The 25510-nt window shown below is 39.4% G+C and overlaps 1 protein-coding gene across 2 annotated transcripts in view; it reads left to right on the top strand.

Annotated features, from left to right (window-relative positions):
* LOC126299419 (cyclic AMP-responsive element-binding protein 5) overlaps positions 1-25510 on the top strand; it is a 150540-nt gene that overhangs the window by 6424 nt on the left and 118606 nt on the right. For both annotated transcript variants that reach the window (XM_049991316.1, XM_049991317.1), the window contains exons 2-3: positions 5264-5357; positions 23406-23548. In XM_049991316.1, coding sequence (XP_049847273.1) covers positions 5264-5357; positions 23406-23548 — 237 coding nt within the window. The remainder of the gene's footprint in view (positions 1-5263; positions 5358-23405; positions 23549-25510) is intronic.

The raw sequence follows: 25510 nt of genomic DNA, 5'->3' as shown, positions 1-25510 counted from the left end.
GAGGGGGGGAAGAAACCTTCATTTTAATGTTTGCCAACTTGCTTATCATATTTATGACACCCTCTCCCCTATTTCATGCTAATACAAAATGAGCTACCCTTCTATGAATCTTATGTGCACGCAGGTGCAATCTTTTGTGTAGAATTCTTCACTCTGTGGTTCTAGTTGGAATCCCTAATTCATGACATATGTGTCAAGCAGGTTTGGAAGGGTTTTGTAAGAACACCTGTTGAACAGCTCAAGCACTTTGTTCATTGTGTGAAGGCTGAATTGTGCGTGGAAGATCCAAACACTGTTGATCTGTTTGAACTTTGTACCACACCTCAGGGGAATACGGAAGTGTCCAATTCCACCCATCTGCTTTGACCCACGACATCATCAGTATAATGAAAATGGCTATTCTAAGTGTCTCCAATATGGCGCCTATGATATCACTACATACATACAGACAGCAACTAAAACGAAAATACGTATAAATAAGGCAATAACATCTCCCTCCAAAAATATAATCAAACTAATGGGACAACCATGGATAATTGGGGAGTTTTAGGGATGGGACAAGCTAAATATAACAGTAAACAAAACATCATGATCCCAAAATATGCTGCTATAAAACGTTTTGGTAGATTACCAGATGAAATAAGATGCCTGACAGGCAGCAGTAGTAGTTTCAAAAACAAATTGAAATCATACCTCCTTGAAAACTCCTTCTATACCATAGATGAATTCCTGAATATGAGTAAATAAATCTGGAGATATAATATATGCATTTTGTGCCATATAAGGGAATGGGATAGATAGTAGAAATATTGAGCTATAACATTATAATGTAAACATTAAAAAAAAGAAAAAAAATTGTTTCCTGTTCACATTTCTTGTGCATTTGACGCATTCCACATCATAACGGTTTTCCGTGCTATTGATCAATGGAACACGTAACTAACTAACAGAAGATGAACAAAAAAATAATTACAAAATCTGCAGGAATCTGACACTTCCCTTGACCTATATATGTCAACGGCAGCTGATGATACCGAAACACCAACGCCAACAGCAAAAACTATGGAAATTGGAACCAGCCATTTCCCTTGACCACAGCTGATGGTACCAAAACACCTATAACTACTTATAAAAATACAAAAATTGGAATCAGTCATTTCCCTTGACCTATATAGATCAACTATAACTACTGATATGGAAAAACCAACACCTACAGCTATGAAAAACAGAACCACAACACCTCAAAAGTTAAGAACTCAAACATCCCTGCGTAAATTAAAACACATTCAGTACATAATAAATGCACAAAACAATACAACTCGAGAAAAATAGACAAAAAAAACAACAATTGCTTACCAACAACATAATTCAACCTGCCATCCTAAAAACACACACACACACACACACACACACACACACACACACACACACACACACAACACCACCACCACCACCACCACCACCACCACCACCAAACAACAAGACGACATCTACAAACACAATCAACTCAAACTCCGCACTGTAATGACGTCACACACAACAACACCCTTACGGCGTGAGTCAAAGCAAATGGGTGGAATCGGATGCTTCCATTGACCCCACCATGGTACTCCTGTCAAGTGCTTCTCTTCCATATTGTCTTTGAAAATTGTGCTGCACAGGAACGTAAGATTTTGTCTCGTTGTGACACCACAGAAAACAGTGCACCTTCTTCTCACGAGACGCCATATTAAAACAGCAAAGATTGTAATGCTCTCTACTCAGTTTCTACCTGCAAGAAAGATATGCAAACAAATGATAATTTATTCTTTCATTTGGCACAAATGACAAATTTGTAAGTGCTATAGTTTTTTTGTAAAATAAATATTGAGAATTGTACACAGATTTCAGGCCTACTCTATATATCTACCACAAGAAATATAGGTCTGTTTTTCTTATTAGGGCCTGTGACACATGAACAGTGTCATACTTTACTGCAGGAAACCATCTGTTCATTAGTCTACCTGAATGAAGATTACTTTGTGCAGTAGGATGTTTCAGCAAGACATAAAAGTTCTGAATGTAACATTGTTGAGAATTGTGGTTTGGCCAATGATCCAGTGTTCAGTAACTGCTCATATCTTCAGATTTGATTCAGATAGATTGTTATCTAGTTGTGTATGGCACAAAGACATAGTGTCTAGTTCCCAGGAGAGATGTGGTTTTCATGGCCTGTGGGCCCATCCCAAGAGAAATTTTATCTTCTGTTTGTTGTACATTGTGTGTGTGTGTGTGTGTGTGTGTGTGTGTGTGTGTGTGTGTGTGTGTGTGTGTGTGTGTGTGTGTGTGTCCGTGTCCACAAAAAGTGTCTTTTGTGCATGGATGATGAATCTACAATGATGAAAAATCCTATTCCCAGGGATCCTAAACATTACCAAGCCCTTCACAGGCACTGTCCCCAAACCTGGTCCATAAACAGATATTCAAATCCATTTACACCGAATGACCAAAAACAAAGGAGCACACTCCCCCCCCCTCCCCCCCCCCCCCCCCCCGGCCCCCTCCCCCCCCCCCCTGTCGTTAAATAGCATCAGGCTAGAACAACTGAATCACATGTGAGTACCATTTTTAGTGCCTTAAAATGAGGAATATCCCCCTGAAACTATTTCTTATCACTCCCAAAATCCATAAACTTAAAAAATATTAAAAATGTGAGAAGTGTAAATTTGCTACTCACAACGTAAAGGAGGGGTTGTTCAACAGACAGGCACAATGAGCAGCTGCTAAACATTTAAGCTTTTGTACTCGTGTGTGTGTGTGTGTGTGTGTGTGTGTGTGTGTGTGTGTGTGTGTGTGTGTGTGTGAGAGAGAGAGAGAGAGAGAGAGAGAGAGAGAGAGAGAGAGAGAGAGAGGGGGGGGGGGGGGGGAGAGGGAGAGAGAGAGATTTTGGAGGGAGGATGTTTTTGTCTGAAATGTTTAGCAGTCTTTTCATTGTACCAGTCTGCATCTTAATCCGTCTCCTATTGTTGAATAGTAGTCTATCCTTTTTACATTGTTGTTATTCTGGACTCTCCATTTTTTGAAAACTTCTGCCGTAACCTCCCTGTCACATATATCATTCATGTGAAAGACTTGACATATAACTGTTAACATTCATTGATCACAATATCCTATTTGCACTCCATCTTTTTATGTGGGAATGACAGTCAACTTAATTTATTATAATGACTACCCCCAGACATATTATAATGACTGCCCCAAGACTTTACAAGGGACAGTTTGACCACTCAGTGACAGGGAATGGACTACCTCAGCAACTGCTTCACAACTTGTGCTATCTGAATCCCTCCATCTACTCTCACTCCCTCCAACAACATTCCAATCTCTTCATCTCATAGTAGTTCTTGCACCATACATTCTCAGTTATCTGTTGAAAGTATTCCAATCTCTGACTACCTCTACAGTTTTTATCCTCTACAGCTTCCGCTAGCATCATTGAAACTGAAACTTCCTGGCAGATTAAAACTGTGTGCCCGACCGAGACTCGAACTCGGGCACACAGTTTTAATCTGCCAGGAAGTTTCATATCAGCGCACACTCCGCTGCAGAGTGAAAATCTCATTCTGGAATCATTGAAACTGTTCTCTGATGACTTAACACACATCCTGTCTCCGTGTCCCTTCTTCTTGTCAGTGTTTTCCACATATCCTTTCTTCACTGGTTCTGTGGAGAACCTCCTCATCCCTTACCTTATCAGTTCACCTGCTCCTCAACATTTGTCTATGACATCATGCCTCAGTCGATTTGATTGTCTTCTTTCCAAGTTCCCCACAGTCCATGGAGCACTACCATAACCATTCAGTGCTGTGCCCTAAGCATACATTCTCAGACATTTCTTCTTCAGATTATGGTACAGATAACATTTTATATCACAGGCAATCTGTTTTATGTCATATGGAAGCCTTCACTCTTACAAATGAAAATGTTTTGAACTAAACATTGACATTTGGCTGAGATGCCATTATTGCCACTAAAGCCCATATAGATTTATATTATTTCTGTATGTTTATCAATAATACTGTTAGTTTGAAATTGGAATTGGTATTTTGTTGGAGACTAACATAAAACTTCATCAGTAAGGTGATATAATGCTCTCTTCTTGAATTATAGTTTAGTGACATTACTGATTCAGTTTTTTACCTCTGTTGGTGAAGAAAGTTGGATTCTCATTTGCTGTATCACTTAACAGTGGAACAGAACATGAAAAGATTCATAGCAGCATGTAGTGTTATCACATAGGGATTGCTAAAGAGGTCTTCCTTGATCTTTTTAACTTGCTATTATTTCAAGTGAAAAATTTTTCTCAGCCAAACATTAGACTTCAGACTTTTACTGTACAGCTGGAAAAATGGTTTAAACCTGAACATGTCATCTCTGTTTTTCTCTCTTCCAAAGACATGGGCTTCATGAAAACATCCCAAATAAGTGCACATGGCCATTTAATATGTTTCTTGTTCGACTTATAGTGTGTGTTGAGTGCTGATCATAAATTCAAAATTTAGATACTTCTCATGGCTTAAGAGCCCATGTCTTAACAGCTTTGTGTGTGTGTGTTACTATTAGTTATGCGAGATAAATGGTATTTTATGTTTCTGTAAAAAAATTAAAGTTTCACATCTGCTACATCTGTGTACACACTCTGCAAGCTGCGATATGGTGTGTGGCAGAGGGTACCTTGTACACTACTTTTGAGAACAATGTAACTATTAATGTTGAGAATTAGTAAATAAAACAGCTCATTTTTTTCTCTTCTTTGTTAGTGCACAGTTGTCAAATATTACAAAACAATTTCCAATGTTCATTGCATGATTCAAATCATTTCTTGATCTACCTTTCCATATCATATCAAAATGTATGTGCTTCTTTCACACTGAAAATGCAGTGTTTCGTTAAAGCCGATAGAACTACGCTAGTAGATCAGTTATTATTAACTATTTTTTTAATTGTTATTATTTGGCCAGTGTATTGTTGAGCATCTATGTAGGAGCCTCCAGGTATCATTTCATCTGATAATATTAGTAGTAGTGTTGGAGGAATAGTATATGATGTCATAGCAGTTTGTTATTTTGAAACTGTAATTAACAATGTTGCAGCTCTCTTATCTATTCTAAAATTTTTCATAAAATAATACAATGACTGCAGGTGTTGCATTGGATACAATTTAAAAAATGCCCACAATCAAACTTTAAAAATATTTGTAACTAAATATCCACTTTGTTTACAGCGTTTCACTAATGAAGATCATTTGACTGTACATAAAAAGAAACATGACATGGTTCTAAACTTGGGAAGTGCACAAAAATCAAATCTTTTCAGTGGTAAGTATTAAGTGCTAATCCCTCTATCAGTTTATATTTGTAACTGTGATCAAACTGAGATTTAAAAGTTTTCGTAGTTACCTTGTATATATGTGGCTATTAGGTTCATTTGAACATATTGGCTTGTTGACGACTTTAGGAATGCTATCCATGTGCTTTTTTTCTCAGAAATTGTAATGTAAATTATTACAGAGAACATTAGTTTCGTTAACCTGAAGTCATAAACCAAATCCAGTGGTGTTCGAAAGCCAGATGTCCATATTGTTCAAGTGGAAGTGACATGATAGTAGAAACACTTCCTGTAGTCAGCAGAATTTGTCCGTGCTCCTTTAGAAGTATGTAAATTTGAGCTGTTCTATACGTTTGATATGTTACCTATAATTGTACTAGTTGTGTGGTGTTATATAAACTGAAAGCAATTTAAGCTTATGTTTTCAAACAGTGGAAAGTCTAGATTGGAAAAGCAGCAATATTATGGAAAGGATAGAGTCCAACTCACTGTAAAGATGACATGTCAAGCTACAGACAGGCACAACAAAAAGATTGTCACACATTGAACTTTTAGCCAAAGCCTTCTTCATGCCTTAGGCACACATGACCACTATCTCCGTCCGCTCTAGCCAGACTGCAAATTGCAACAGTCATGTTGAACTAAAGGAGCAATCCAGAGTGGGACAATGAAGGGGGAGGGATAGCAAGATAGGGATGGAGGGAGAGAAGAATGCTGCCTGCTGGAGTGTGCAGGGACTAGATGGCAGCAGGACAAGTGTCGCAGGTGCTGCATTGGGAGCCTATGGGGGAAGGAGATGGGGGAAATACAGAGCAAAAAAGGAGAGGAGCAGAGGAGGGGGAAAGACTGGTGGGTGCATTGGCAGAGAGTGGTGCACAATGAAGGTGAGAGGATGTGAATCCAGAGGAGATGATAGGACAGAGAGAGCAGAAACTTTTCGATGGAGGGAGTGGAGATGGTCTTTGTCTGTCATCATGCATTGAAGTGAGGGACTTCCTGCCCAAGATCATTCCTACCCCTCTTAAATTGGTGTTCTGTTACCCACCCAGCATCTGCAACATCCTAGTCCATCCCTATGCCACTCCCAGTTCCAACCTCTTCTCACAGGGATCGTATCCCTGTGGAAGGCACAGATACCATACCTTCCCAATCCACCCATCCAGCACTTACTGTTCCAATCCTTTCATAGGCTTATCCTAGCACATCAAAGGTTGGGCCATCTGTGATAGCAGCAATGTCATGCATCAATTATGCTGCAGTCGTTGGTGTGACTACCAACTAGCTGTCCAACAGGATGAATGGCCACTGCCAAACTGTGACCAAGAGCAAAATCGAGTACCCTGTGCACAGTATGCAGCTGAACATAACATGCTTGATTTCAATCGCTGCATCACAACCCAGGCTATATGGATCCTCCCCTCCATCAGTAGCTCCTCTGAACTGTGAAGAAGGGAGTTATCCTTACAACACATTCACTGCTCCCAAAACTATCCCGGCCTCAACATATGGTAACCTAATGTCCCCACATCCCCCACCCAACACATATCATCCCTCTTGCCTATCACATGCTCCCACTTCACATCCCCTTACCCTTATTGTGTGCTACTCCCTGCCAATGCACCCAATGGTCCTCACCCTTCTCCGCTCCTCTCCTTTTCAGTGACACCCATTGATAGATCATCTCATTGCCTTTAAAAGGCTCCGTTCCCAGATGCACCACTTGATAAAATGATGGAAACAAGAATAGTGGAAACAGTATGTTTCAACCATCAGACCACATACATATCCTTCGCAGGTTTGGGCTAAGATCAGACATCTGTACAGATACCAGACATCTGTAGGTGCACCTGGTATTAACTTGAATGGTACTGTCTACACTGACCCAGGTGCTGTCTCCAAACATTTTGCTCTACATTTTGCTCGATCCTCAGCTTCCAAGAATCATCAACCCACCTTTTCGTGTTCTAAAACAGTGATTGGAATGAAGCAATTCTGTTATACTAAACACCACCTGAAGCCATATGTTTCTACATTCAGTGAATTGGGAATCTGATACAGCCTCAGGGCCAGACCGCATCCACAACCAAATGATCAAGCACCTATCAGGTGTCTGTCACGTGTGCTTGCTTGTGTGAATATGTGTGTGTGTGTGTGTGTGTGTGTGTGTGTGTATGTGTGTGTGTATGTGTGTGTGTGTTTTCTTTTTTGAAGAAGGCTTTGGGCAAAAGGTCAGTGTGTAACTGTCTTTTCATTGTGCCTATCTGCAGATCAGCGTGTCATCTTTACGGTGAGTAGAAATCTATCCTTTTCATAATATTGTTAATCCAATGTTTTCTCAAAGAAAGAAAAAAAAAGCACTTATGGATTCTGTTACTACAATGACCACATTACTGATTCTGAATTAAATTAGCACATTGGAACAACAGTAATTAGTATGTTGGAGCTTCATTTTCACCCATGTATATTTATCCTCATTTTGTAGGTTCCCGTATGCACTTTTGTGGTCAATCACACTGTAGGATCTCAAAACTTCCTCTGAGACTGCCGAGAATAGTTCTAGTGATTTGAAATCTCCTTGTCTGGATCCTCTTTCAGTTCTGACTTTCTCACTATCCCAGTGTATCTTCAGTGGAAGGCGTATTACTGTTGTGTATATTCTAAAGTGTATTAACACCTCCAAGAGGGTGTGCCATTCTTTGGTGGGTTCCTGCTTGGCTACTATGGGATGTCGGCCTTTGCAGTATCTTTCCCCTTCCATGCTGTATGCCTATCCTCTCGCTATTCTTTTTCCCCTCCTTGGGGAAAATGTCTGGGATGTTGTTGGAAATGTGTTCTGCATATTCAGTCACCAATATCAGAACAGTCACTCCATTCTCTTTCATTCCTTCTTTCTTTTTGTGGTCCTCTTCTTCTATCCTTCTTCCACTTTGGTGTTTGAGGTTCCTCTGTTCTTCTTCCTCCCTGTGCACTCCTGAAGACCGGCCCACGCATCTGACTTGTAACAAGTGACTGGGTAATGCGTAATTTCCAGCCCTGGGTTGACAGGTAGGGTTTGCATGTACCCCCGGTACAAGCCAGGCCAAGGGAGGGATGATTGCCTGAGCTGCTACCTTCCCAAAGTGTCGATTGGTCCCTGTGTCAGGAGTTTGAGAGGTGCAAACACTCTAAGGTGAGCATACCCCCTTCTGAAGGGGCCCCAGTTGGAAGGAGCTCGCCATCGTAGATGCTGGGAATTATGGGGGATTTTCTCACAATGAGCAAATCATCGTCACAGTCGACAACTATGAAACAGAAATGGAATGGGGCTAACAATTCAAAGACCCTCCTAGCTGCACCAAGGTTCCTTGTCGTTTCATGTACTGAAGACAGTCAGTCCTTCACTATGGTAAATCTGTTAATTATTCTGAAAGGTGTTGAAGCAATTGCTGACCCTGTGAAATCCTGCTCTCGTTTATGCAGTGGACTTTTGCTTTTGGAGATTACTTCTAATTCTCAGACACAAAAACTGCTTGCAGCTGCCTTCCTCCATGGCTGTGCTGTTTGTGTTGAGACCCATTAAATGCTGAATTCTTCCTGTGGTGTTATTTACACAAGGATGCTCTGTGGTGTGACCAAGGCAGAAATCCAAATGTACCTCTCTGATCAAGGTGTCATTGCTGTCCATTGGACGATTTAAAAAAAAAAAAGCCTCCTTAGTGTCCACACACACACTTTTTCAAAGGTCAAAGCAGCTCACGAAGTTATCACAGTCAGACCGTATATCCTGAACCCGAAGTGCTGCTATCAGTGTCATTGTTACAACCACACTTGAGAGTCCTGTCGACACCCAGCCAAAAGTGTGTAACATGTGGCAGGGATGCTCACAAGGGCAATTGTCTGCCTCCTTCTCTCTGCTGCATTTGCAAAGACGACCATGTCACCTTCTCCCACGATTATCCAGTGTATCTTGATCAGCAGGCTGTTCAGGAGATCTGGGTGAAGGAAAAAGTGCCTTACCCAGTCTTTCACAAATTGTTGGCTAGTCGGAAACCCTGCGTTCTACCATCTGACACCTACCGTGGTGTCCTTGCTATGTCTCGCTCCATAATGGACATGCCAACGCAGACATGGGACCTCAAATTTAGCAGCATGATTGTGAAATTGCCCAGCATCATGGTAACATCCCCATCTCCTCCTCCAGCTGTACAAAACACCACCAAACTTCTGCCACACAGGATAAAGTCACCAGCTGCACAAACAGCAGACCAGAAAGGACAGAGGAATACTCGCATGAAGACTTCCTACATCCCTCCAGCCAACCAACATCTGAGTCTTCCTCTGCTCACCAGAAAGGCGCAAAGAAGTCAAACAAAGGCAAACGGTCTTCTCCATCGCAGATCTGAAGATCCTCTTCGATGGTGTCATCACGTGATACCCTCACCCGGCCAACGTTCGTGTCGCCAGTGTGCACCACCAACCTTTTTTTCTGCACTGGACTCCACAGGCCAACAGCAGAAGAATGCTGACATTCCTGTAGACCTCATGGAGCATGATATTTCTGCCTCGGTGCCCTGTAACTGCGAGTCTTCGAAGGCTAGCACTCATCAGCCACTGAGACGACAACCCTTCATTTTTCCCTCCCCATGACTCTCCTCCAATGGAATGATTGCGGCCTTCGATTCAACAAAGAGGATTTGTGGCTGCTCTTAGAATTGCTGCTTCCACTTGTTCTCTGCCTTCCAGAAACGAAATTGCATCCTCATGACCGCTTTTAGCTCTTGCATTTCTCCCTGGTCCGTTATGACCTTCCCCCTGAGGTTGGCATTCCATCTCATGGGGGAGCTATGATGCTCATATGGGATGACATTCGTAGTCAACACAGCTCTCTGATGATCCAGTTTGAAGCTGCCACAGTGTACATTTTACTTCCTCACTTGACCCTTTCCCTTCGTACTGTGTACATCCCTCCATCATTCGATGTCACCAGGGCAGATTTCCTCCTGATTAGTGGGCAACAACCTCACCCCTTTTTTCTGCTCAGTGACCTTAATGCGTACTGTCCTCTTTGGTGTTCTCACAGAACCTGCCAGAGAGGTGTCATCGTGGCTGTCCTTCTTAATCAGCTTAACCTCTTCTGCCTTAGCACCCACATTCCTTTTAGACTCCATGCAAACTATTCCCATTTGGAACTAATCATCTGCACTGCCCAGCTTGCCCATTGTCTCAAGTTATCAGTTCTCTGTGACACATACTAGAGCGACCATTTCCCATGTTCTGTCCATTTGCTGACTCCTACGCCACCTGTGTGCACACCCAAATGGCAGTTTACTAAGGCTGAATGGAGGCTTTACTCCTACCTGACTACTTTCAATGAACATTTCCCCAGTTGTGATGGCCAGGTTGAATATCTTACAAACGTTACTCTTACTGCTGCAGATTCTTCAGTTTCTCGCACTTCCTCTTTACCATGGTGTGTCCTGGTTCCTTGTTGGCCTGAGTCATGCCGCGACACAATTCGTGTGCGGAGACGTGCTCTCCGCATTTTTAACCATCGTCCTATGATGACAAACTGTGTTCATCATAAGCAGTGTGGGTTCCTGGTCACGTCGGTCTGACAGGAAACGAGGCTGCAGAAGCTGCTGCCAAGGCTACAGGCCTCATACCTCAGCCCACTAGTTCTTACATTCCCTCCGATGATTTCTGTGTTGCTGTCTGTCAGCAACTGGTTTTACTTTGGCATCACCACTGGTCTTCCCTTCATGGGAACTAGCTCCGGGTCATTAAGCCTCTCCCAGTGGCTCGGACAACCTCCTATCGGCCCTCTCGCTGCATAACTAGGTTACATATTGGGCTTTGCCTTTTTAGCCATCACCATTTGTTAAGTGCTGCTCCCCAACCACTTTGTGCACACTGCGCCCAACTTTTGACTGTGCATCATTTCATGACAGAATACCATTTTTTTAAGCTCTTATGTTCCCATTTATGCTTACCATCTGAGTTATCAGTCATTTTAGCAAACGACGTGTAGGCTTTGACCACGTTTTACTTTTTATCTGCCGTAGCAATATGGCGATGGCCATTTAATTCTTAGTTCTGGATCTCCGTGATGTATTTTATAGACCTTTCTCCCTGTCCCTGCTTTTAATTGCCTTCTCTTCCTTCAATTGGGATTGACATGTAGTAATTTTTAATTCCTCTCTTTGTCTTCGTGTTCTACAGTTTTGATATTGGCGTGTGTGGCCCTAGTTGTTTTTGCACCCTAAAAAACAAAATGAAACAAACTGTCTACTAACATTGGTTGAACTAACACCTTTTTTTCCCTTCAAGGGTTGTTGGATTGTTTAAAATTGAGATTGATCTTTCTGTAAAGAAACTGAGAATCGTAGGCAAAGTGGTAATTCATAATCATAGTTTCCTATAGAACTTGAAAATTGTTGATTTTGCCATATCTATAGTACTACATCAAGACAATTCATTGTTTAACATATATAATAAAAGGGGGGGGGGGGGAGAGAGAGAGAGAGAGAGAGAGAGAGAGAGAGAGAGAGAGAGAGAGAGAGAGAGAGAGAGAGAGCGTGGGGGAGGGGGGGTGGTTATTGGTGAAATGAATTCTTTGTTCTTGGCTAATGTGCAGCAAGGTTCTGTTCAGGCAGGCAGAATTCAGACTCTGTAATTATTGATGCCTTTGCAGTGCTTTGAGATTGGATGCTCTCCTGTACTATTCTAACAGTTCATAGAATGGTGAGGGAGGAGACTGAAAAATAATTGTTATATAACATAGTTAGACTGAAAAGGAAGGGGTAAATTGTTGCAAAACCATGTAAAAAGAATACAGAAAACTGTTCTGTTAACTATATCTAGTACATACAGTTTAGGAATTTGTAGTTTTTTGAAATAAAGAAAACTGAACAAATATTTGTATTGTATTCAGTTATTCCTACACTGTAGCAGTTACATGGTGTCAAAGTACTCAACATGTAATACATAGGTGAATGTTCCCACTGAAAGACTGAAGCCGAAACAAGGCCCCTGGACTAAACAACATTACCTCTGAACTGTTAATGGCCTTGGGAGAGCCATCAATGACAACATTATTCCAACCTGTGTGCAAGATATATGATACAGCGTAATTACCCGCAACTTCAAGAAGAATGTAATAATTCCAATTCCAAATAAAGCAGGTACTGACAGGTGTAAATATTACTGAACTAACAGTTTAATAAGTCATGCTTTCAGAATACTAACATGAATTATTTACAGAGAAACGGAGAACCTGGTAGAAGCCTAAAGTGACCACCAAAGGTGGCACATGGAAAAATACCCAGGTATAAAATGAATATGAAGTTTATTGTAACACATATAAACAGCTGTCTGCAATGGGAGTTAGTTTTGAATACACAATTGCAAACAATTCACTTCTTGAATATTGAAAGAATAATATCTGAAGACTGAAGATGCGAAATGTCGCAGTAAACTGTCCATGCATTATAAGTGTTCTGCAGTCAAAATCCTGAAGAGATGCACAAAAGTTTAAGCCTCATGTTCGACAGATTAAAAACAAATAACAAATGCTACAAAGTCCGATTGCTGGTCACGCATTGGAGGCCATGTCTCTTTGGTGTAGAGTCCACGAATGATGTAGAGCTGTACAACCATAGCTGGCAGCTCTTGGAGGTGAAGGTCAACGTGGATGACGTTGTCATTGTAGCTCCAGAGCTACAGAGTGAGCTCCTTATCGTGAGAATGCTTTTACAATTGGCACCTGACTCAGGAAGCTCAATCGGAGTGAACTTCTCGAGCATAGCCCAGTGCTGGCCTAAATACTGCGTGGGTGCCAGGATACTGCAGGTACTACTTTCAGTCATGTGTTCTGCAGAGGAGAAAAGGTCTGCGCCGCCCCTTGGGTTGCTGTCTAGCTGCCAGGCTGAGTGCAACGATACCTGTGTTGGTTGCTGGCTGTGTAGGTGCAAACCTTTGACACAGCAAAGCTGAGTTCCGTAAAGATCAGTTTGGATTCCAGAGAAATGTTGAAACATGCGAAATAATGCTGACCATACAATTTCTCTTAGAAGACAGGTTAATGAAAGACAAACCTACATTTATAGACTTAGAGAAAGCTTCTGACAGTGTTGACTGTAATATATACACTTTGAAATTTTGAAGGTGGCAGGGGTAAAATACAAGGAGAAATAGATTATTTAAAACTTGTACAGAAACCAGTGTGCAGTAATACAAGTAGAAGGGCATGAGTGGGACGCGTTGTTTGAAAATGAATGTTGTTCAATCTGTGCATTGAGCAAGCAGTAAAGAAAACAGGGATAGATTTGGAAATTGAATTAAAGTTCATGGAATGAAAATAAAAACTTTGAGGTTTGCTGTTGACATTGTAATTCTGTCAGAGACAGCAAAGGAATTGGAAGAGCAGGTGAAAAGAAGGGACAGTGTGTTTAAAAAAGAACCTAAGATGAAGAATATTAACAAAAGCAAAACAATGGTAATGGAGTGTAGTCGAATTAAATCAGGTGATGCTAGGGAAATTACACTTGTGTTCAGAAAAAAACAGAATACCTTGAACAACTGGAGATATGATGATCATATTCTGCAGAAATGATTAGCATTTCAGTCAACTCTGTTCAGCATGTGTCCTGTTGCCAGGTAGGCACAGGGTCCACCATGGGCCCAGATAACTTGCTCCATGCGTGATAGCATTGACGTGTATAAGGCGTGATGGCGTCGTATGGTATACCCATCCACGCTACATTCACCTGGTGGCTCCAGATCCATCTATGGTGGTTAGCAATGGATCACAGCGCTGCACTTGTCGTTTCACCATATTGCACACATTTTTGTTTGGCAACAAGTCTGGTGAAATGGTGGGCCAGGGAAAAAGGCTAAGATCCTGTGACACCAAGAAGGCATGTGTTCATGAAGCTACATGTGATTGTGCATTGTTTTGCTGAAAAATGGCATCTTGGGTGTTGTGCAGAAAGGATGTGGCTACGGGTCACAGGACGTTGTTCACATAGGTCACACTGGTCACAGTGCTGGACACACACCAGCTGTGATTTGTAGTTTTATCCAGTAGCACCTCACACCATAAAGCCTTGAGTTTTTGCTGTCTCCAGCAAACCAAAATGAGGCCATTATTTTCAAACAAACAGAACCTGAATTAGTCCATAAACACTACCTGATGCCATTCCTGTCCCCAATGATATCATTTCCGTCTTGCATTTTTCTGCACATTCGTCAAAGGTAGACAGAGAAGTGGATGATGCGCATGCAACCCATGCTATAATAAACCCCTGATAGTGTACGATGTGTTACAGTGTTCTGGAGGAGCAGATGAGGATGCACATCTGTCCTGTAGTGCCATTCGGATGAGGTGTCGATCTTCTCAGTGTGTGGTCTGGGTGGTGTGACTTGACCTATCTTTTTGTGTTCTACAGCCTTTCGTGAACCATTATGCACACACCCACATGAGCAGCAATTTCTCGGTGGAAGCATCGCATCTCTCTTGCCAATAATGCATCCTCTTTCAAACTCACTGATTTGGTGGTACGGTTCGTGCATGTGTCTTGGAGGTATCCTCACGTCTGCTCAAGTTACACTGATCCATTACCATCGGTTTATAGCGACATCAAGAGTCACAGGCACATTTTACTGGTAGGTGGTGTTGTGCTGCAATATTGATGTTGACCTCGAATCCACAGGCTGATATGATTCAAATGCTAATCATTTCTGCAGAACATACGAATGTGCATATCCTGTGAATATGTATGTTCTATCTTTAGTCATTCAAGGTGTTCTGTTTTTTCTGAACACGAGTGTAAATTAGGAAATGATACATTAAAATCAGTAGATGAGTTTTGCTATTTGGCAGTAAAATAACTGAAATAACTGAAGTAGAGTGGTTGTAAAATGCACTCTTTCAATGGCAAGGAAAGCATTTCTGAAAAAGAGGAATGGGTCATGCAGTGTTGAATCTCCTAATGTCGAAACATTTTCGTGCTCAGTCATCATGGAGTTTGGTGAAATTTTAAGTGAACAGTGGAACATGTCCTCAATGAATATTGGTGAAGTATAACATTCATCAAAGCAATACTGGATCAAATATAGTGACTTGTATGACTGCAAGCTTGACTGTGTGCAGAGCGAATGTAAATTTTTAACAACTTTGAGTTGTTATATCTCAGGCAGTATTTTCTGGAAAGAAATTAAACGTGACCACCTTATACAGCTTTTATGCTGTCTCTTAAGAATAATAACGAAAAAAAAATTACTAAGCATATGCAGCAAGAAAATTTTAGGCAAAGTAACATGAAAGAATCTGCGCCCAAAAAATTTCAAAGTTTGGCTTCTTATGTCTCAGGGCCTAAAGGTATGATGAATGTGAAACTTGGTGTGTAGTAACCTAGCAACACAAGGTTCTCAAATGTAAGGATTCATTTATGTATCACTTTCCAATACTAAGTAAATTAAATGCAAAGTTAACCATTATGAAAAAGATAAGAAAATCGTTAATTTTGACGTGATTTTGCAAAAAACACAGTTTTCTATAAAACTTTCCAAACTGGACTCTTTAGAGAGATCGTGGTTTTAACCACAAAATTGTCAAATGTGGGCTATCTATGTTAGATAATTTGAATCAAAGTTGGGTGCAAAAATTGTGGCATGAAAGTCAATTTTGGCTTCTTATATCTCTTAGAGTAAATTCATGCTGAACATGAAACTTAATACACAATAACTTGGGAGCACAAGGCTGTGGAATACAACATTTCATACACTTACTATTTTGCCATAGTCTACAAATTTGTCAATAAGATGATAAGTTCCGTGAAGAGGTGAAAATAGGAAATGTTTCACACTTCTTTACAAATACTGTTTTTTTTAAAGATTCAAAACCAATCTCGTTCCAGACAAGCCCCCACCCCTCTCCCCAGAACAGCGGATTTAATTTCCATGAACTAACTATGCTATATAAACTGAGACAAAGTAGTGGGAAAAATCACACTGCGAATAAAATTTTAATTTTGGCCTTTTATATCTTTTTCATTAAGGGCATGATAAACATGAAACTTTGGATACAACAAGGCAACATAAGATTTTCCATTCACATATTGCTCTACACAACAAGGCAACATAAGATTTTCCATTCTCATATTGCTCTCTAAATTTCTACAAAAACTCATTCATACTCGATTTTCGTAAAAATTACATAAATAGATCACATTTAGTCTACTTTTTTTTAAAAAAAATCTGTTTTTCATAATCAATTTCAGATAACTCACTGTTGGAAAGAGCAGGTTTTGAAGCATCCAGAAAATCATAATCGATTTTCCAATATGCGCTAATAATACCGCAAAATGACAGCCAAATTTTAGTTAATGTACCATGGCAACAGGCTGTGTTGCAGCAATCAGTTGTTCATATTTTGTTGCTTGTGGTTTTTATTTTTAAGTTGACAAGTAATAAGTTACTGTACTGCATTGGTCCATAATGACATTATCACCACCAGTTCAGGAACACGAACCGACAACTCCATCACCATAAGGGGTCACGCCTGATAGCTGTACAATACCAGCCATAGGTGGGTTTGTTTCTTCATCCACGTTCCCAAGCCTGTAATTTGGTTTCTTAATTTAGGTTCCAAAGCCTTGTTGTGGTACCTGTCTGTGTACCAAGCTATCTGCTAAGTATCTTATCTTCAATTCTCAGATCTGTAGTAGTATCTTAAATAGGCAGCAGATGAAGAGTAATATCAGTTTCGATTTTGAACTTCTCAACATTGCAGTTTACGTTTTTCAGAATTTTTGAGCTACTTTCTACAGTTCATTTTTGGGAAATTGATAGCTGGCCAAATAAAGATATTGAAGGAACAGAAAGTGTGGAGATGAGATGTTCTGGTACCCAATAAATGTTCTGTATTTTTGGCCAGTAAAATGAATGAGGTGGGCCTTGAGAATCACTTTGATTTTTCAGTATGTGCTAATAATACATGAAAATTACAGCCAAATTTGAGGGGAGTTACCATGGTAATGGGCTACATTTCAACAACCAGTTGACCAAGTTTTTTTTCCTTGTTATTTTATTTGTATATTGACAAGTAATATCTCACTACATTGTGCTAGATCATGGTAACACTGTTTACAGTTTATGCCATGATGTATGTCTCATGCCACCTACCACAGAAACAGCTGAAGTAAAGAAGCAGTAATCTTCCAGCAATAAATGTAGTCTCAACTATGAAACCAAAGTCCTGTGGCCACCACTGCCAGTTGCCGTATGCCTACTTAGCCTTTTTTTTATGCCTCCTCCAACTGAAGTGACCAGCTTGCAGATATGTGCTCCCTTTCCCTGGCACAAGACTGCCCACTGACCCAAAATGGTCCCTGCTCACTGTGAAAATTCTGACCATTTGCCTGTGGACTTACAAGATTCAGTGTAAAGTGCACTGTTTTTCACTGTTTGTTTAATGCAAAAAATTGTAGATGCAGTGTTGTTCTTTGAGTGGAGCTCCTGGCACACCATATAGTGATGTGATGGTTACTTAGATCCTGTCTTGTCAATTATAGTGCTCCTTACAAGGTACTGTAAAACTCACTAAAACTTACTTTCCAATAACATTAATTACGTTTCAAATGGGTGCCAGCATGTTGATGAGTGATAATCAAGTCCGTGAATGTGTGATTGAAAAAAATTATCATCAAAAATGCCACAATGGCAGAGTTTGTTCAAAGAAAATCAGGCTTGAGTTCATGGGCAATAGGTCAGGTTGGCAGAAATTCCTTGTTTCTCTGTGATCAGAGGTCCTGCTCATGGATAATGACCAAGTTGGTGTGCATCACAAAGTAAAGTACCGTGACATGTATGAAATAGCAAAAAAATCATGTTGTAATCCATTTGGGAAGAAAAATCACACTGCTAAAAGTTAATTGTTGAAAGTAGATCTTACCATGTACAGTGGTTTCAGAAAAGTGAGAAAAGGTATGTAAAGTCAGGCCAGAAAATTTGCACTAGATACAAACTGGAGTACATTCAAACTACAGTTCAAGATTCATATTTGCCATCCTGTATGAGCTACAAATGGAACTTTGGAAACTCTCAATCAATGTTTGACTTCTCTAGGCACTTCTGTGGTGAAACCACTAGAGATGAACCTAGCTATGTAAAAAGGAAAACTGAATGGGTTCAATGTCCGATTGCATACAAAATCACATCTGTCGCAGGAATTTCTTCAAGGGAAGGGCAACCAAGCCAACCCAGAAAACTAAATAAATAAAAAAGGTTGCAACTTATGTAAAGATTATGTTGATCTCATTCAGGAACTAAGAAAGGAAATTGATATATCTGACAGGCCAAGAAAACTACAACTACTGACTGTGATCCTGTAAAGTTAGTCAGTATAGAAGAAGGTAGTAAAGTTTGGATTTCAGAGCACGCTGTTAAGTCGGCCTGAAAATTAAAAATGGAGAAAGGCATTTATGCTACACCACATGCAAAAGTTGACAAGATAGTGGCAAAATCAGTCACTGAAAGAGAGGGAAACTTTTATGAAGATGGTGAATTCAGTAGAATTTGTCCAGGTAAAAAAGACAGTGTCAGTTTGGCTAAATGGTTCCAAAACACAGATACAAAAGCTATTCCTGTTGTGTAATCTGAAAGAGTTATTTTTACCGTACCATAATGAATACACAGCTGAAACTAACCTTAAAATTTTGTGACCTCAGACCGAAGTGTTGCTTCACCATCGGTGGTTCTGGTACATATTCCATTTGTGACCACACCATACACCAGAATGTGAAGCTCATGCTCCCAGTTGCTAATATCAAAGTGGACTACAAACAACTAATAGTAAAGACTGAATGTAGTTTGAATTCGAAGGACTGTATGTTACAAATATGTCAGAATTGTCCTGGTGAAGAAGCTCTGAGTGCACACTTGGAAAAAAGTATTTAATGAGAGGTGTTCGGAAGAATCAGTAGAATTCAAACAATGGTTCCACACTGACTGAGAGTCATTGGAAACTAGTGTATTAACAGTTGAGAACTTTATTGAAAAACTTACCAGCAAAATTTGGAAGCTGACTAGTCGCCATTATATATCAAAACACCAGAGTCAGTAGTAGAATTTGATGGAGAGTGGTTTCAGAGAAACTGAATTGACTGTTCTGGCAGACTTTGCTGAAAATTATTTGTTTGTTGTTAAGATGCTGCTCAATAATTTCATTACGAAAATTTGCAAGCTATATTACATGCTTTTGTAGCTTATTATGGCAGTGAGGGCATGTAGCAAACTGTTAGTTGTTGCATTATTTCATATCTCTTGTAACATGATATAGTATATGTACATGTGTTTATTTTAAAATTGTTGACTCGAAAAAAATCACCAAAATGCACTATTTCAGCTGCACAATGTAGAAATTATAAGAATTTTGTCAATCTATGTAGCCACAAAAACGATTTTAACATTGGCATGGAACTTTTTTTGCACTAGCCACAGAAAACCTCGGTGTGATGGGTTTTGTGGCATAGTCAGGTGATTAGCTAATTATGCAAGCCTACAAAGGCCATCAACAAATCATATATTGATGCCAACAAATCTGTTCAACTTTTGTGTCCAAAATTTATGCAGCATCAAGTACATATACTGGGTGGAGAAAAATTGTGTCATGAAATTTCAACTCTGGATAGCTGATACCAATAGGAACCAAAGTTACTAATGTTGTGTAGGTCAACAATGCATAGTTTTTTAAACTACGGAACTTGGCATCATGTGCTCCGATTGGCTGTGGGATTGCCCTGTTGCCAGATGCACTGGACACTGCCAATCGGAGCGCATGAGCGAGGTGGCGCAGTGGTTAGCACACTGGACTCGCATTCGGGACGACGACAGTTCAATCGCGTCTCCAGCCATCCTGATTTAGGTTTTCCATGATTTCCCTAAATTGTTTCAGGCAAATGCCGGGATGGTTCCTTTGAAAGGGCACGGCCGGTTTCCTACCCAATCTTTCCCTAACCCGAGCTTGCGCTCCACCTCTAATGACCTCGTTGTCGACGGGACAACACTAACCACCACCACCGGAGCACATGATGCCAAGTTTCCATAGTTTAAAAATGGTGCGCTGTTGACATACACATTAGTAAGTTTGGTTCCTACTGGCATCAGCTATCCAGGATTAAAATTTTTTGACACAACTTTCTCCTCCCTGTATTTACTCCAAAACACGTAATCGAAGAAAGCAAAAAGTTTCAAGAAGAGAGACAGTGAGAAAGCAGCATGGTTGCCGATACGAGAGATTATCATCAATTTGTACCACGTGACTCTATGTCAAATGATGCACTGGTAAAATCTATGCATCCTCAAGGCCCACATAATTTGTTTTATTGGCTCAAAATACAGGATGCTTGTTGGGTCCAGAACAACACCTCATTTCCATGTTTTCTGTTTCTTCAGTATCATCATCTGGCCAATTACGAATTTGCAGGAAGCGAAATGCAAAAAGTAGCTCAAAAATCCCGAAAAATGTAAACTGCAATGTTGAGAAGATTAAAATTGAAACTGATATTATTTTTTCTCTAGCACGTATTTGAGGTACTACTACAGATTTGAGAATCAGAGATAAGGCTTTGTAAGCAGACAGGTACCACAACAAGGCTTTGGAACCTAAAATAAGAAACCAAATTACAGCCTTGGGAATGTGGATGAAGAAACCCATGTATTGCACAGCTGCTGGGTGTGATCCCTTATGGCAATGGAGTTGCCGGTTTGTGTTCTTGAACTGATGGTGGTAATGTCACTATGGACCAAGTTATTACTTGTCAGTTTAAAAATAAAAACCACATGCAACAAAACATGGACAACAGATTGCTGCAATGTAGCTTGTTGCCATGGACATTCCCTCAGATTTGGCCATCATTTTGAGATCTTGTTAGTGCATATTCTAAAATGAAAGGTGAATTTTTTGGCTGCTTGAAAACATGTTCTTTCCATCAGCGATTAGTTTGAAACTAGTTATCGAAAACAGATTTTCTAAAAGTAGACTGAATGTGATCTGTTTTTGTAATTTTTACAAATATCAAGTTTGAACTGATTTGTAGAAATTTAAAAAGGAGTATGTGAATGATATAAATGATATTTTATATTGGAGAACTGTATGTTGCTAAGTTGTTGTGTCCAAAGTTTCATGTTTATTGTGCTTTTAATTGACTGATATAAGAAGGCAATTGTTCCCACTACTTTGCCTCAATTTATGTAGCATTGTTGGCCCTTGTTGGAAATTAAACCCATTTTGCTGTTGGGGGGGGGGGGGGGGGACAAAGAGAGATGAGAATCCACATTTTACTTTTCTTTTGTGTCACAATTTCCGTGTCCAACTTTGATTGAAATTATCTAGCCTTTTTAGTCCACTTTGGATAATCAAATACACTTTTCTGTGTTTAAAACCATGGTCTTCCTAATTATTCCAGTTTCAAAAGTTTTCTAGACAACAGTGTTTTACAAATTCAGGCCAAAAATAATGCATTTTTGATCTTTTTACAAAATCTTCAACTTCACACTTAATTTATTCACTTTTGGAAAGTGATTACGTAAATGAAACTTCATATTTGCGGTCCCTGTCCCATTAGGTTACTGCAACCTAAGTTTTGCGTTGATCATGCCTTGATCCCCTAAGACATAAGAAGACAAACTGTGAAATTTTTTGGGCGATTTTGCCTAAATATTTCTGGCTGAATATAGCTAGTAAAATTATTTTCATTATTATTCTTAAGATAATTCATGAAGTTATACAAGATGGCCAAATTTCATTTCTTTCAACAATGTACTGACTGGCATATAACAGCTAATAGTCGCCAGATATTCACGCTCACTCTGCACAGAGTCGTGCATGGAATTGAAGTGACTACATCTCTGCCGATATTGCTTCGATGAATGTTAAACTTTGCCATTCTTTATTAGGGCATGTGCAAATGTTCACTTAAAAATTTGAATGAAACTCATCATGGTGGAGGAAGGAGACCTTGTTGAATTTATATGGAATGGCCGAAATTTAACATTGAATGTGTATTTTATTGTTTTATATGTTTTAGTGTTTTTCTGAGTGTGACTGTGGGTGTGAAATGTGGCCAATAAACAGTTCATACAAGAAGAGACCAGAAGCTTTTGAAATGTGGTGCTACAGGAGACTGCTGAAGATTAGGTGTGTAGATGACATAATTAATGAGGCATTACTAAGTAGGATTGGAGAGAGAAGAAATTTGTGGAATAACTTGACTAAAAGAAGGGATTGGTTGATAGGACACATACTGAGACATCAAGGAATCACCAGTTTAATACTGGAGGGACCTGTGGACGTTAAAGTTGCAAAGGTAAACCAAGAGATAATACAGTAACGAGGTACAGAAGGATGTAGGTTGTAGTAGTTATTCGGATATGAAGAGGATTTTGCAGGATAGAGTAGCATGGTGAGCTGCATCAAAACAGTCTTTGGATTGAAGTCCAGAATGACGACGACAACAACAACAACAACAACAACAACATGTATGTAATACACAGTGTTTAAGAGTTATCAACTGCTAATGACCTATGAATAATCTCACATTCAGGTATTTAAATACACTCAGAATAAAATATTTACAACATCTAGAAAATAATTATGTGTAAAAAGGTAAACTGTTTGTAGGTGGTGTAGAATGAGATGGGGAGAGCTACAAAAAATTGAAACTGAGAGAAAAGAGAAAAATATTTATTGAATTGTGATGATTTCAAGGTATTGCAAATGTATTTGGAACACCTCATGCTTGATTATATGTGTAAGATCTTACTTTGATCCCACCTGCATATTTTCATAAAATTAGAGTAAATCATTGCATACCATCATTTATATAGGATGATACTGATCCAGCAGTTACTTTAATGATTGAAATTCTCTCTGTTATTCAGTTGTGTAGTAAAGTAGACTAATTACTTTATAAAAAACTTAACACTGATGATTATGTTTGTTTATTAAGAATATTAAAACATGTTATTCTGTAGTATGTATGATATCTCTATTTTGGCAGCTGATCAGACACCTACTCCGACACGTTTCATTCGCAATTGTGAAGAGGTTGGTTTGTTTCAAGATTTGCAAAATGTGAACCCATTTGAAGAAACATTCAGGAAAGCATTTGAAGCATCTAAAGCTGGAATCACATTGCCTGAGGTATTTCATGATTTTGTGGTATACCTAATGTCTCTTACAAGCTTCACCACCTTGCTTAATACTGATAAGACAATATAATGTAGTTATAGGTAAAGTAGCGAAAAAGAGAGAGAGAGAGAGAGAGAGAGAGAGAGAGAGAGAGAGAGAGAGAGAGGGGGGGCAGGATTGAAATAAATTCTGCTGTAATGTGATATCTCTAATGTCACAAGTTAGCACAGTGGATCAAAACAAGTCTTCCATTATCCCTCTCACATTATTAAATTTGAAGAAATACCACCTGCGAAAGATGTATCAGTGAATGAGGAAGCATTGTCAAAAGGGTTGGTTACTTTTCAAGTATCTTTTTCTGTTGAAATAGGAACTGAAATGTATATTTGTGACAGATTTTAATTCTGTACAGATCCAAAATTCACATTTGGTAAGTGAGAGCTAAGTTTGTGTCCAGGTACAACACACAATTTCAATCTTGTATGAATCTTCAGTACAAACATAAAACATTGCTATTTGGAAACCACATGATACAGTGTTGGAAACAATTTTAGTGACTGATATGAATGATACACATTAAAGTGACTTCTGGGAAATGTTTCGGTGCACTCCAATGACTCACTAGTATCATAATGGTCTTCTCACTTTGGAGGCAATTAGTAAACCATATAATCACATTTTTTGTATTGTGGGAAAGTATGGAATGGGTTATACAGAGCTTTGTTAGGCGCATTGAGTAGTTAATTGAATAATTGACGTGGAAACTGCCAATGTGGTGCCAAATTGGAAAGCATGCACAAAGCTGAGAGCCATATGACATTTTTTCATGTTATACCATAGTATTTTTTGTTCTTTAGTATAGTTATAATATTTTCACATAGCTGGCCAAATAATCAAGACCTTAATTGATTGGAGGATAATTAACATAACACAAAACATTTTCTGCAAGATTCCTGCGCGAAGTGTTGATAATCTTCAACATCCTTTTCAGTGTGGCTGCCACTAACCAAATTGCATCATTTTAAATTTTTATATGTATTGTAGAGCAGAAATTGTAATGATGTGGACTGAGTCATTTTATATTCATATCACAAATTATTTTGTAAATATGGCTATGTGCAGATCATTTACCAGTGGAAGTTTTTAAGAAAAAAAGGACATGCGAATTTGACTTAGTAATTCCCACCCACCACTTTATACACATTATAATAATGGACATTGTTCTATGGAATAGGAGTTGTCAAGGAGAAACTTTCACAGTTTATTTTCAAAGTTTACTTCTCTGTCTGTCAGATGTCTTATATCACTGGGTAAGTGATTAGAAATTTTGGCTGCAGCATTGTGCATCTTCCTTTGCTAAAGACAACTGTAATGAGGCACAATGAATGTATTTTTTTCTTCAGATATTATACGTATGATAGGTGATCAGACTCCAATTCCAGTACAGTTCATTCACAATTGTGAAGGGGTTGGTTTATGTAACTTTTTGTGGATGATGCCCAATGCACTCTTTTAATTGACATATGATTGCTGTTGTTGAGCTGATGTTTCCCAGTAGATACACTTACCATAGTGTTTGGTTGAAAGCATTGTGAGAATGGAAGGGACACAAAAAAAGAGAAAAAAATAAATAATTACAAATAGCTTTCCCTATCAGCATTGATATATGAGAGCTATTCAAGAAGTATACGACTATTGTTTATAAAAGCAGTCTTTATTCAGATAAAATTGTTTGAAACTAGTCATCTTCAACATAGTCCCCTTCAGGTTCTAGACACTTGTCCGAACACTGCTGCCATTGCCGGATGCATTGCTGGAAAGCCTGTGTAAGTATGGTGCATAGCTGCTCTGTTGAATTCTGCATAATGTCTTCGCTGTTCTGAAATCTGGTACCTTTGACAGTCTCATTCAGTTTATAGAAATGCCAGAAGTCACTTGGTGCTAGGTCAGGGAAATAAGGAGGCTGAAAACCAC

This window comes from Schistocerca gregaria, chromosome X, assembly GCF_023897955.1.
Source record: "Schistocerca gregaria isolate iqSchGreg1 chromosome X, iqSchGreg1.2, whole genome shotgun sequence".
NCBI lineage: Eukaryota > Metazoa > Arthropoda > Insecta > Orthoptera > Acrididae > Schistocerca > Schistocerca gregaria.
Note: the sequence above shows the minus strand (reverse complement) of the source record. Positions and strands in the feature narration are given on the sequence as shown.